The following is a 13,687-nucleotide window of genomic DNA, read 5'->3' as shown; positions in this document are numbered from 1 at the left end:
AATGTCGTGCAATTGTATTTTAATCGTGTGTGTTTTGCGGTATTCCGATCGTTTTAAATAAATATGAAGTAATTTAAACACTATCAGTAACTAACGTAGGAATACGTATTTTGTGTGTGTGTGTTTTGTTTGTTTGTATAACATTAAGCTTAATGTAGCATTTTACATCTACCACTCCTCCACGGTGACGATGGCGGTGCGCGCCACCCCACACCGTATGCCTAATGCAGCCTTTCTAGCTTTTCTTTTTTTTAATCGTGAAATATCATCATACTTTTGTTTGCAAAACTTTTTAGTACATTTTGCTGTCGAGATCAGCAATCCATCCGAAATGTGGAGCAGTAGTTCGTGTTTTCTTTCCATTTATGCGCGTCCATCGTTTGTCGTTCCGTATCTTTGCTTTGCTTCTTGTCTCTTCTCATCTCGCGTATCGCTCTCTTCGTTATGCACAGCAAGGTACTGCTGCAGTGCAAATGTTTCTTTGCAAATGTTTTTTTTCACATTATTTCAGAGTACTATCACAAATTATGTTTGTTTTGTTTTTTTGTTTGTTTTTCTTTTTTCTTCTCATGCATTTAGAGAATTTTGTATTAATTTTAATGGTTCGTTATTTAAATAATATGGATAGGAATTAATTTTTTTTGCGTTTCGTCTAATAAAGACATTCTTGCATCGAGTGTTTAGGGAACAATTGGGACATAAAACGGTTAAAGTCAGTTTGAAGATATTGTTCTAGTGTCTAAAGAAGAGGACTCGTCCAAATCTTTGTGTATTAATAGGTGTGAATAGGTGAGGAGGAGAAAAGAAATAATAAAAGTGACAGATAACATTTTGAAAAATTGGATAACATAACTTGAACATATGTTGTGGAAAGTAATTTAAGTTCGAAATAAATGATAAACGCAAGGAGAAGCAATCTGCTCCTTCATCATCACGAGCAACTTTGCAACACACACGCGAAAAGAACCCAGCTTATTAGGCCATACTGTTTGCTGCCGTCCCGTTTGCTGGCGGTGCAACAGGAACCGTATTGGACACCCGATTGTACGCACTTTTACGTTGCGATATCTGGTTGCAGGTGAAAAGCATCTTGAGCCCCGTCTTGACACACTCCCTGGTCATTGTGCGATAGATAAGTGGGGTAGCCACTGCAGTAAGAACGACGATAGCAAACCAGAAGAATATAGGAATGCTGTTGAAAAATCCCTCATCCGCGTCATGACCGGCCTCGCTGGCGATATCGTTCGTAGTAGCAACGTCCGCGGAGGTGAAGTTCGCCACCAACGCCGTTGTTTCGGTCGTCTTGTAGTCCGGCATCGTTCGATCGGTTGTGTTCGTCGGCGGCTGCACGCAGCTGCAGAGCGCACAATCACCGCGCCGTTCGTACCCATTGCGACAGCTAAGTTCACAGTTGTGGTCCTCGCAGAAGATGGACTTTTTCGGATCGCACACCGGACAGCACCGGTCCGGCAGGTCGATTTGATGCTCGCAGTTCAGCGGTTTGCAGGCCGGTTCTACGCATCTCGGCACACCCGCCTCACACCTGCAGGTGGTGCAGCGAGATTCCTGCCAGCTTTCGTTGTCCCGGTACAAGGTCCGGTTCGTTGCGGAGTAGCACATTTTTACCAGTTCACACTGGTAGGATGGACAGCATTTGCCCGGCTGGCCCGTCTGGTCGTGTGCGTCGATGGTGACCTTGTAGTTTGGCGGACAGGTCGGTATTTCGGTACAGGGCTGACAGACGCATTTCGGACAGCACAGCTCCTGAAGGTGTGGATCGTTCTCGGTGTAGTCGATTGCCGCCGGCACCAGCTCGGTTGGGTCGATGTTACGCTTCAGCCGCCGCGCTGCCGGTAAGTTGTTTCGGAAGTAGTCCTGGTACGGGCTCGGGACGATCTGGATCGGACCGTGGACACGGTTGTTCGTGGCGATCGCGCGCTTTGCTCGATCGCTTTTATCGGCCGGGATGGTGGACGTTTCGCTGGGCTCTGTCTCAACCTCCTTTCCGTCATTTGTGTCGAATGTGTTCGGCAGATAGCTGTCCGATGGGCAATCGATGTAACACTGCACGTTCTGGCAACGTATGTCGAGATCTGTGAAGCAGATAAATAAAATGTATAAAGCGTGTGATTAATAGAGCTGCTTTTACAAGACTTATTTGACGTAATGAATAGTGGAATGAAACAAATTTTCCTTGATTTCGACTAAATAAATATTAATGCTGGTACATGCACATTTGGCACAGATCTCTCGGGTTATTTGCGATCGACTGTTTCTTGGACCCTCCTGTTGTTGTTTGCCCCAAAACTTCGATTGGTCATTTCTCACGAATATTGAAAGCAATTAGGCAGTCTTCGGTAATACCTTCACCTATGCCAATCTAACTCTTCTAGTGTTCTCGTTGCTAGATGAGTCGAGGTAAGATCATGCCAGAAGCACACCTCCAGCTGCTTAAGATATTTTTGATGGAGAGGGCTACTTTTGTAGGACATTTTGACATCATTGCTCAAATGTCCGTGTCCAGTTCTTTATTTAATATTTGGCCGATTACTCTGCTTTTTAGTCATTGATTTTCTCCTTTCACCTGTGAGCTATATGCGAAAGTGAGGCGATAAAGTTACTGTAAGCCCATTTTTTAATGCTTTCATCCATCGAGTGCTAATCTGGGTTGTCGATCACATTAGATTAACTTAAAACTCGTTTATACTAATGAAGTTTCTCAAAAAGGGTGACAATCATACATGCTCGGGATTATGTCTGTACCAATAAAACCAATTACCTCGAGCAACGATTTAATTTGCCACATTAATGTATTTCCCCAAGGGCATATGACACAGCGGCAAGCAAAAAGCAAAACGAAAAGGTATGAATATCACCAAGGGAACAATGTTATCGGAATCATTTTTAGTGCGAATGCAAATCGACTGCCACAGGTACATGGGATACCCTTTGAAATGGATAGTATTTACCCCAGTGCTGTGACTGCTGGCAGTGTGTCACCACAAATGCTCGAGGGAGCACAGCCGAGGCCGAGATGAATTCATTTTCCGGCTCATTGCAACTCATCTGTTGCCATTGTTTGTTGGTTGTGGACATTGAAAAAAAGCTTCCTCTTTGATGGAAGGTTAGGTGGATGCGGCTAGTGTCGGGTGCCATGCAGAGGATATGTGAGACATTATTCACACTACGCTGCCCATTTTAGGGACTCGATGTGGAAAATCAAAATCATTCAGTTGAGGGATGAAACCAAACGATTGGGAAGGTTGCTGTTTTTTTTTCTTCTCTCATTTGCTACGAACAGCTTCTCCATGGCAGAGTTTTACTCATTAGTGAGTCACCAGATGGTGTCGATGTCGAAAGCGCACCGAAAGCGCTTGAATTCGATTGCCATGGCAGTTGCAACTGAGCTAGAATTAATTCAATTTTTGCCGCTTACTGGTGTGTTGCCACGATGCGGGATTTGAAAAAAAAAAAAATCACACACAAAACAGACAAACTCCCACCACTTTCAATCTATTTCTGGTGCTATCCATGGTGAATGCATCATCCAATCGGTTCTGCATCGTGAGCACATGCGTTTCCCATCGTCATGTGGCGGCGAATGGCTATAAGCAGGTGTGAGCGATAAGCAAGCACATGATCGAAATGGTTTATCATGAGGTTGGTTGGTTTCATTAATTTTGTATCCGCAGTTCTGGGAAATGGCAAGAATGCTTTGCACCATTTGTTATGCCGGCTGCAATTAGACTGTGTTTTTCGGAGCGCTTTAGCGAAGTAACTTAATTGATCGCAATTGAGTATCGTTTAAAGGTCTGCGAACAGCTAGCGTCGTTAATATAGTGCTGGGTTTATGTAGGCCAAATGTTGGACCTTTTATGGTGAATTTTCCTAGAAAATGTGATATCTGATGGTCAATTTTTAGATTCTCGATTTCTAGACGATGATTTCCCAGGTGTATTAAAAAAAAGGGCAACTAATGGCCTTATAGGTAGCTTAAGTCTTCCTCTAAACAATACCGAACCTAAGCCAGATTGCCAGATTGGCCTGTACGGGAACACCTTGGGTGTGTTATTTTATTGTGTGCTATCGTGTGAAATTAAATAGCGTTTTATGTGAGTGTTGCTTTTTTAAAGAATCTCCCTTAAGAGCATAAGCTCTCGGATGTGTGTTGGAAGATCAACCAGCAGCAGCAGCAGCAGCAGCACGCTTCTATCAGTCTGCCCCGAAGTGCCAAACAACATGGTTCCATTAAAATCGAACCCTTTAGGCGGCGTTGGTTGACCGAAATGCGGGAAGCACTATTAAATGGTGCTCGATAAGATAAAAAGTCGATTAAGTTGGGTTTGTTGGGTGAGCGAACGAAGCACATAAAAAAAAACACGCACACACATCAGAGACCTTCCATTAGCTAAGAGCACAACGGTGGAGCAACAACCACCGTACATTGGAACGAATTGTCGCATCTAATAGATAGAGTTGTGAGCGTTTTAGTGCTTTTTATGTTTCCATGTCTCTTCGCATGCTGCGGATGGTTTACTTCTCTTCTACTCCCAGGCTTGATTCGATTGTCCGTGGCGTTCGGCTGCGCGTGAAGCGGAATGTTTCGCGATTGTGCATTTCGGGGCTTATAATAGGCTTATCTTCTGCCCGATCACATAAAAATACGCGTGCGTGTCACACGCGAATGTTCGTTGTTTTTGACGCTTTCCTGTAGAGCTTCGGGGGGGTTTTTTAACGGCTTCACTGACCAGTTGTCTATGTTTTATGTTGCGAGAGATGGAGTTGAAATGGTACAGCGGGCAGCGGGTTCTTAAAGTGGAACGATCTTCGTACACTGTGGATGGAAGATCTTACTATTTACATTACGCGAAAAAGTTTCTCTCAACCCATCATAACCCCTCCATAAAAAATAGTCATGTTTAAGAAGCTGTATTTATCGAACGACTGAGTGCTTCAGCTTGTTTAAAAAGTTACTTTGTAAGTCAAATTTTAAATGTTGTTGTAAAGTTTGGGTAAAATCAAGATGAAATATGTCAAAAATTATCCCTTTAAAGGTTTAGACATCGTTTTTATATATGAACAAATCACTACAGATAACCGTAAGAATAAGTTGTGGGTCAAAACTTTAAGAAAACAACGTGAAAGCAAAACGTTTATATGAAAATATTGAATTTTTACTGTTTACATATCTCGATTTCTAGTGTCCCCAGAGCCGAATTTGTGGCATTCCCAAGTGGACTTAAAATGTATATGGCATTTCGATTAATATTTCATATTCTGGGATTGTGTTGGGTTAATTAGAATGAATGTTTGTAGGTTTCATGTAAGAATGAAAACCTTGCCGCCCATATTTATTGAGGAATGGGATAAGAAATTAGATTTATGGTTAAAATTCTTGGGGGACATATTTATTCGCCTTGTTTCAAATCTATTCAGGATTTCTGTTTTATAGTACCTATTATTGTACGGGTTTTTCATTTTTATGTTCTCTCATTTGTTTTCCAAACTGTAGGTCCGGTGTTATGCCTGTGGTCTAGCGCGATGAATTTTGAATGAACCAATCGTGTTAGCATAATTTTCTAGAACAACGGTTACCCATTTTCCTGGGATTGGCTGGTGTGAGAATCGATTTTTCATACGGTTGCCCCACCGCCGCTGCCGCATACCTTATTGATGTCACCATCCGATCGATACACATCGGGTGTCAATACCGAACGGGGTTGGTGGTTTGGCAAGGGTTGTGTTGTGGTAGTTCCTACATTTTTTGTTTTGTTTGGGAACAGCCTAACGGGTTTTGAAAATTTACGCAACGATGATTGCATGGCCAGAACCACCCCACTCTGTGATCCATGTCAGCATAAATGTCGAAATGGAGAATATAAAGGATAACAACCGGGGGAAAAAAAGAAATAAATAAATTTTATTCGTTTCGATTGGCCACCGGTGCAGCATGTGTGTGCGTGTGTGCGCTTTCATCCTGCAACGAAGTGAGTGAAAAAATATCCCTAAATTTCATTCGAATGGACGCGTACTGACCCCGTCAGTCATCCATCATGTCTGGCAATAAATTTTCCCGCACGAAATTCTCCCCCCACCCGCCACAAGCCCACGCCGCACGACGGAAGTCCAGCAACAGCAACAAATTACAGAACCAAAAGCGACCCCCGCAGAGTGGTGCAAGGGATGGAAAACGCAAACCCGACCTCATAGCTCATGAAAATGTCATCCCTTATTTTGCTGGCACCGAAACACAGCCGGGCGGCGACGGCGGATAAATGTGGGCCATAAAAATATAAAAGCTCTCGTCGGAAAATCCCCAAAACACTCCGGTTCCCCCTTTTCCCACCGGGTGATGGAGGTTTTGGTCGTATCGCTTGACCTTTGGGAAAGCTGTCAAAAGCGTGTGGCCGGTACACGTTTGGCGGGGTGGAATCCTTTTGTTGATGTTCGGTCACAAATGGTCTCTGTCCCACGTTTGGATCGCAATTCGTTCGTGCATACTCTCGCCTTTTGCTGCACAAAGCCGAAGCAATTGAAGAGATTAGAAGTGGATTCGATGTTGGGGCTTGAGCAGATTAATCGGCCGATCCTTTCAGCGCAGCATTGTTTTTTTTATGTTGTGTTTCGCATATAGAAAACGTTCTGTTTTGTGTTCAAGCAATGATAATGTTTTTGAATGCTTCTATTACTCTAAAGGGGATCTACTGATTACTACTGTTCGAAATGCAGGTTGGAAATAGTTGGAATTGTTTAAATTAATCCAATTTTATGATGTACTCAAGAACAAGTTTTACTAAAATTATTAGTTGAAGTAGAATATTTACATTATATGAAACATCCTTAAATATACAATAATCATCTTTCTCTTTATCGAGCTGGATTGTAACTGGATAGTCAGTCCTGGGTACGGGGGATCGATCCGGATGGGATTTTGGACCGGTTAAGTGAAGACTGGGCCGCTCCAAATGTACAACAGAATCATGATCTAACTGAAGATCTAATACATCAGAGCGGCGAATGCAGTCTCCTCAGAAGTTATATACAAATTCTTTAAGCTTGGAATATGCGTTAAATATCTTAAATCAATATAACGACATATATCGAAATTAATACCCAAAAAGTAATGTTAAATCCATGCAAAATCGCCATCTTTACACTTTAAAGTCCAAACTTTATAGCTAAGGGGGAAATAACTTGCTTTAACTATTCAAAAATGTGTTGGCCTTACTAACCGAATGTCTCGAATTTATTCAGATATCGTTTACATTTTTCATCAGTACTTGATGAGAGCTAAAATTTTTTTAATTGATTCCTTTTGGTTTGCAGGCAAAATGCTCGAAAATTTATCAATAGAAAAAAAAAGTTTCTCAATTTAACATAAATTAGGTTATTCAAAATCTGGCCAGTCAAGAAGCTAGTAGCTTGATTAGACTCTTTCACAATGTTTTTGAAGTTTTTGGCTTTCTATTAGTTTTTTTTTTTCAAGTTTCTAAGGGTGTAGCTCCCCTTAATCTTAACTAACCCTTAATTTATCGACTCATAATATTTGATTTTTATTTCGGTATCTTTCCAGCTGTACGACGTCAAGAGTAGCACATTGCGATCCCTAGCAGAGAGCCAATACATAATGGAACACCAGGCATAAATTAGATAACACTGTATTGACCTTCAACAAAACACGATTTTGGACGGAGCATCAGCTGGGGGGTAACGTCAATATGGTCGAGGTAGGTCGTTGTGTTGCTTCCACTATCGGGTTACGATAACGCTAAATAGGTTACGGTCTAGAGTTCAGCAAGTGCAATGTGTGTAAATATGGAACCAAAACATGGTGGCGGGTTGTCAGTGCTGGATTAATGTAATAAAGTTCTAAATCTAAGCATATTACTGTTGTACCATCAACGCGTAGGTCGTCGGCGAAGGTTAGAACTTTTTGACGTATAACTTTTTCCCGCCCTCCAACAACTTAACCGATGTGGAACACTTTGGAACCACGTTTGATTAGTGTTGTCAACCGCCTCCTTTTTGCAACACCTGCTGTGCCCGGTGGTACTTGCGGTGACATTAATAGGATTGGTGGGTTTGTTGTTGATGGAACGAAAAAAGAAAAGAAAATAAGGCAACTACTTGCCATTTTCGATTAGTAGCACCACCTGTAGACACGGCCAAAGTTTTGGCAGGGCCGGAGGGTTCGTGTCTATAAACACATTAAAGCTACGTTGGCGGAACCATGTACGAGAAGCTTCATTTACGCGTCAAACTTTCTCCAAGTCGTCTCCGTCGGTGTTTTCTCCCTTCCACGGTATGACATGATGGACAGCGAGATGGCAAGAACTTTTCGCCCACCGAGGGGCAACATTCTCGGTCCGCCTTAATGCAAAGGATTGTCAAGTGCCGGTGTCGCGGTCGTTATTGTGCGAAGCTGCCGATGCGGATGATGTCACCATAAATTATTTATCATTTCCTTCGGATCGTCATTATCAGCAAAAAGGGGTTAAAGCGGTTGAATAGAAAATTGGAGCACCTAGTGGTGTGCGGGGTTTCGTTAACGGCTCAACAAAGGCATAACGTCTACCCCAAAATACATAACCTTTCTGCTGATGGTTTCACTTCGCCGGATGGATTCTCATTTGTCGCGTGAAATATTCATGCACCCGGTTGTGGAACTCATTTTCCGGTTTTGTGTGTGTTTTGTTGCTTCGGTAAGCACCTTTTGATCCCGCTGACGATCACCCTGCGAGATGCGTCATCCCACGCGGAAATCAACGTCAGTATCACCTGCCGTCAAAGTTCGGTGTGCAATCTGCTGGAGCGAGATTTATTCGTTCGCAGTTGTGTTCATCTGTACGTTCGAATGAACTTTGCTTAATTTCACCGCGACCGGCTTTCCGCGTGTGCGATTTTCCTTCGGGGGCACAAGGCAATGTGTGACAGTATTTTTGCTTATTCTGTCACATCCTGATAACACTTGGCAGCTATCGATCAGCAACATTTCCATGATTGGGTTTGTATTATTTTCATGAACATTCCATTTTGACGTTTCCATGCCTTTGGCGTGGAAATCGATCTGTTACGCCTAATGGCTGGGTTTTTTTTTTTCCATTCCTTTCAATGATTTTTGAGAATGTTTTATCGAGCACGTGTCGAGGTATGTGGATCGAATAATTCATATTACAAAAATACTTCTTATTTGTCTCATAACATTTTTTCCTGTGTTTTTCCAACATGAGCACAGACTTTATTTGTTTGACAGTTCGTCAAACTCATCATAATGAACGAAGCATAATCGATTATTGAACATGAGCACGTTTCGAACGTGTTTTCCCACAAGAGCATCACGAGGTACATGAAGGAGACGTTTATTTTTTAACAATAACCACGAACCTAAACACATCGAACTGGAGCTATATTTTTCGCAATGACACTCAAAATCAAACAAAAACAAGTTACTGGCGAGGAAAGAAAACCCAAAAAAAAAGACGGAAAATGGAATTTAGCGGAATGATTAATCGACATATTGACGGAACTTGAATCCGAAACGTTCAAAACGAACGTAGCAAAGGTACCCAACATTAAAAAAATGGCTATCAAAATGGGGAAGCAATCCAACAACAACAAAAAAAAAAAGAACAGATCCGACAAAAACTGCAACAGATTGGCATCCGGCAGACGAAAGACAGATTTCGTTCACATTCCGGAACGCCGCGCTCCGGACCGTTAAAAGCGGCTAAAAATAGAGCCAATTAATCATCCGCGGCCCGTACGTTCGGTGGGATGTGGATTTGGGAGTGTGGGGAAACCGAGGGATGAATTTAATGTTTTGTCAGCTTAATGCGTAAGGCGCAGAGCCGAACATTCATTCATGAAGCGAATGAGAGAGATTCGGTTTTTTTTTTGCTCGTTTGGGAGATTTAAAACGGAAAAGAAAATGGATTATGGAAAGCGGTTCAATGAGTTTGCTCGTCTTTACAAAGAAACGATTCCTGTTTTTTTCATTGTTGATTATAAATAAACACCAACACCAAATTCGGTGGTGAAGGTGGGAAGATACATCCATCCACACGTACTCCATTCCAAGCATTACGCGCTGTGATGGGCGTTTGGTTGAAATTTATCCACCGGCTTAGCGGAAACGTAAGAATTATGTGGCGATTCTCCCGAGAACTTCCGAGCATCTTATCGCGTGATTCAGTGAATAATTCCACTAATCGTGCGGGTGTTTATTTTTTTCCGAGCCAAAACCATTAGAGCATGTTGGCTGACTAATAGGCGGTTGTTTTGATAGTGTTGTTTTGATCCCAAATTAGTCGTTAGTGTGATTGCGAGTTTAAAGGCAGAAGAAAGACCACCGTTAAGCAACATTCCACACGATTCGCATGGTGAAGTCGGGTGTGAGTAATCGTGGAACTCAATGGAAGTATTTGCTTGCACACAATAACCCGTCCGATGGTTGTCATTCCGATGCGATGAAACATTGCGGGGAAAGATATTCCACCAGATGTTTGATGAGCTGTTGCTATCCTGAAGAGCACATGCCGATCAATCCTGGTCTTTGGATATGGGACAGTGAGCAATGTCATCGTTAATCGTTTGCAGACCTGGATATGATATTGTCATTTCATTTCTTTCTTAATTTGCTTAGGGACTACTCGCACTCCCTTGCGTGGTAGAGACTATCCTTCTGATCGTTTGGCCCAGTGTCTTGATTCATTCATCTTCCCACTTCATTATGGCACACAAGGGCCTCAAAGAAACGGAGACCGCCGCAAGCGATCAAAAGATGGATGTACAGTCGTGCGTGTGTTTGGTATGGATACATGAATTTACCGCAAATATGTACGCTCTTGTCAGCTGCTTCCAGCTCGTAGCTCTCCGGTTTCCACTACTCCACCAGTGCGCTCGCCGGTGACATTGACACATGGCCAATATTTGATTCAGATCTTTGGCTTTCCTGATTAATTTGCTTAGCAGCAAAGCAGTGGAAATGAATGGCTCCCGGTTGAGGGTTACGGATCGTCTTATGTTCTCGGCAGGACAAAAGCCCGCCACAAAGAAGGATGAGTGAGTGGTTGTTTGTCTTGGACGAGTGCCGTATATCTGGAGGAAAAACAAGAAACCGAACGTACGCGGGTATCTTTGGGGAATGGCAGAGGATAAAAGAAAATCCAACACAATGAATAGCTTTTAATCACACGAAGGTCGCCTGCGGCTGACTGGTGGGACTCTGGCTGCACTGGACATTGATTTTCTCGTACGGGGGTTTTATTTATGTGGTCCTTCGGAGTTTTGAAACCTTCATCAAGTTTAATGTGCGCTCGGGGCGGGTTAAAACGATTGTCTACCCTTGCGAAGACAGAGTACATCCATTACCGGAATTGGCTAATGGTTACATCAAAGATCAATTAAATTTAAAACAAGGATTACCTTTGCTAAGGAGCAATTCCAAGATCCAAGCAGTGTCGGTTTTTTTTGCCGTTCACCTCGCTGAGTTGGTTTAATTTTAGGTAAGCGTTTAATTAGCGTTGACTCACTTGTTAATGCCATTCCGCGTAAAGTATTTCTGAGCCGGGATCGTGTCTGCTTCTACTTGGTGGAAGAAATTTCCTGTCGGAATTTGCCAGACAATGTGAACAATTCGCAGCCGGAAACGGGGAAATGGCACAAGAAAATCGTTTCGTGGGAATTTTTGTTCTCCCTTCTTATCGGTTTGGTTTTATTTTTGGATTGATGCAATGCACTTTTTGCACACCGTGGAGATTTTTTTTGGGGAAATAGACGAGAGATTTTACTAATTTGTACCTTGCTGCTGGTTAAGCCATCTGTACTGAATTGTAAAATAATTGCCTCCATTATTGCACGATTAAATGGACCATTGGAAGTCACACTAATGTACTGAATGCACATTCATTATTGGTTCTCAATCAAAATCCCCAATAAGTTCTCAGGTAATGTATAGCACACAAGATGGAATTATATTTTGCTTCACAACCCTATGGCGAACAATTTGATTACGGACGCAAGATAGCTTCATCTTGCCAATCTTGCCACCAGAAAAGGACATCGCTGGCAATCTTAAATTAAATTATTAACATTGTTAAGGGCGACCTTCGCGGGTCGAGCGGCATTTCAAAAGCTGCGGCACGTATAAAAGATATCGATTAATCGAGAAACGGAGCGAATTGGATGGTTGAATGGGAAATAAAACGCACACTCATACACAAACACACAGTGCTATCGAATCGTTTGACACGCGTGACCACCGTGCATGCGTAACTAGCACTGGTCATGCGTAAGGGAGCGTTTATTATTGTACCACCCGCGATGCGTGACACAAATAAGGGCTAATGTGATTCATTGATGAATTCGTTCGATGGTCGAGTCCGGTGTGCTTCCATTCCGCTCGGTATCGGTCTCGGCGTTGGTTGGAGTTGTCACGATTTGGAATTAACTTCGGTGTGATGTCCACGGCATGGGGTCTGTCGTTTACCTCATTCCCGGCTTAGTGTTGGGCAGGGGTTAATCAGAATGGCGAGTGGATTGGATCGTTTCCTAACCGGTCAGTCCGTTTTGTGTCGGGATCTAAGACGTTCATCGCGCAGCGTACTCTAGCCTCCGACTCGCAAACTTGCCGCTCCAGGTCAAAGTAAAGACCCAGCGGGCAGCTACCTTCAATCAAAAGCCCCTGCCAGCAGTTCAGATATTTCTGACAGTCGGTCGGATGCGGTAGGAAGATCCCGGAACTGTTTGGATCGCTGCAGTCCAGATCCTGGAACTGGGCGACGACCAGCGGCGATGCGAACAGCATCAGCACCAGAACACACGCGGTGACTTGCGGACCTAGTGCGGTAAACTTCATGGTGGAACTTTTAAAATGAAACTAGCGAGGCTGCGTTACGTTAGTGCCTTTAGGAGCTCATCATTATTATCAGACTGATTTGAATGGTCAATTTTGCGGTGAATAAACAGCCCGCGATACGATAAGCCCGCGATAAGATACCTTCCATTGGACGATTCATTCAGGCGGGATTTTGATTGTTAAAGGGCAGTGATTCAAACAGACCTACTACTGCTACGTGGAGTTTCACAACGACTGTAATCAGACACTCATTCATCATTGTTTTCGTATTGCACAGATGCATCAACAAGTTCATTATCTTCCGCAGCCAACCTTCGGGTGATTTTTCAGAGATTAAATGTGGAATGTATCCACAAAAACGACGTTGTACATCATTTGTCTTTAAAAGTAAATAAACAAGCAGTCGGAAAGGAAATTAATAAAAACTTTAAAAGCAACCTCAACTGTTAAGATTAAGAGTTCCGGTGGAAGATGTCAGAGGATGAAGTACCCCGTAGTCATCATCTTCCTGCCGCTCTACATCCCACAGCTAGGTATGCTGCTTGTGGTTAGGAAATTATTCAGCATGGGTGGGTTTTCTTTCCAAAACGGCAAATAATAGCTTGTGGCCCTCCCCCACAAGTTTATTATCGTTCTGCTTGCGTAGCAAAATGAAACTGTTGCACTGTTTTGAAGTTAGTTTACTTTCGGGGAGAAAAGTTTTTCGATAACTTTGCTCCTCCCGACGATCAGGGAAAAGTTGGGTGGGCCACTGAGGCCACTACAGTTTAGCTTTTTGCTGTTTCCTCTTAAACTCCCTACACGTTTGACCTGGTGCTTGGGTGCGCATGG

General features: G+C 43.0%; 1 protein-coding gene across 1 annotated transcript; it reads right to left on the bottom strand.

Annotated features, from left to right (window-relative positions):
- Positions 1-975: 975 nt before the first annotated feature.
- Positions 976-12,856, bottom strand: LOC128718511 (kielin/chordin-like protein). The gene is made up of 2 exons (XM_053812134.1): positions 12,667-12,856; positions 976-2,093 (listed from the first exon to the last, which is right to left on the bottom strand). The coding sequence occupies exons 1-2, from the start codon at positions 12,854-12,856 to the stop codon at positions 976-978; spliced, it is 1,308 nt and encodes a 435-aa protein (XP_053668109.1).
- Between the last annotated feature and the right edge of the window lie 831 nt (positions 12,857-13,687).

This window comes from Anopheles marshallii, chromosome 2, assembly GCF_943734725.1.
Source record: "Anopheles marshallii chromosome 2, idAnoMarsDA_429_01, whole genome shotgun sequence".
In the NCBI taxonomy this organism is placed as follows: Eukaryota; Metazoa; Arthropoda; class Insecta; order Diptera; family Culicidae; genus Anopheles; species Anopheles marshallii.
Note: the sequence above shows the minus strand (reverse complement) of the source record. Positions and strands in the feature narration are given on the sequence as shown.

Bases quoted from the DNA above. Each gene is read 5' to 3' on its own strand.
- LOC128718511 (XM_053812134.1), bottom strand. From the start codon at position 12,856: ATGAAGTTTACCGCACTAGGTCCGCAAGTCACCGCGTGTGTTCTGGTG. The intron at 2,094-12,666 runs GTAGCTGCCCGC...TCTGCTTCACAG, and splicing joins GCAGGGGCTTTTGATTGAAG to ATCTCGACATACGTTGCCAG.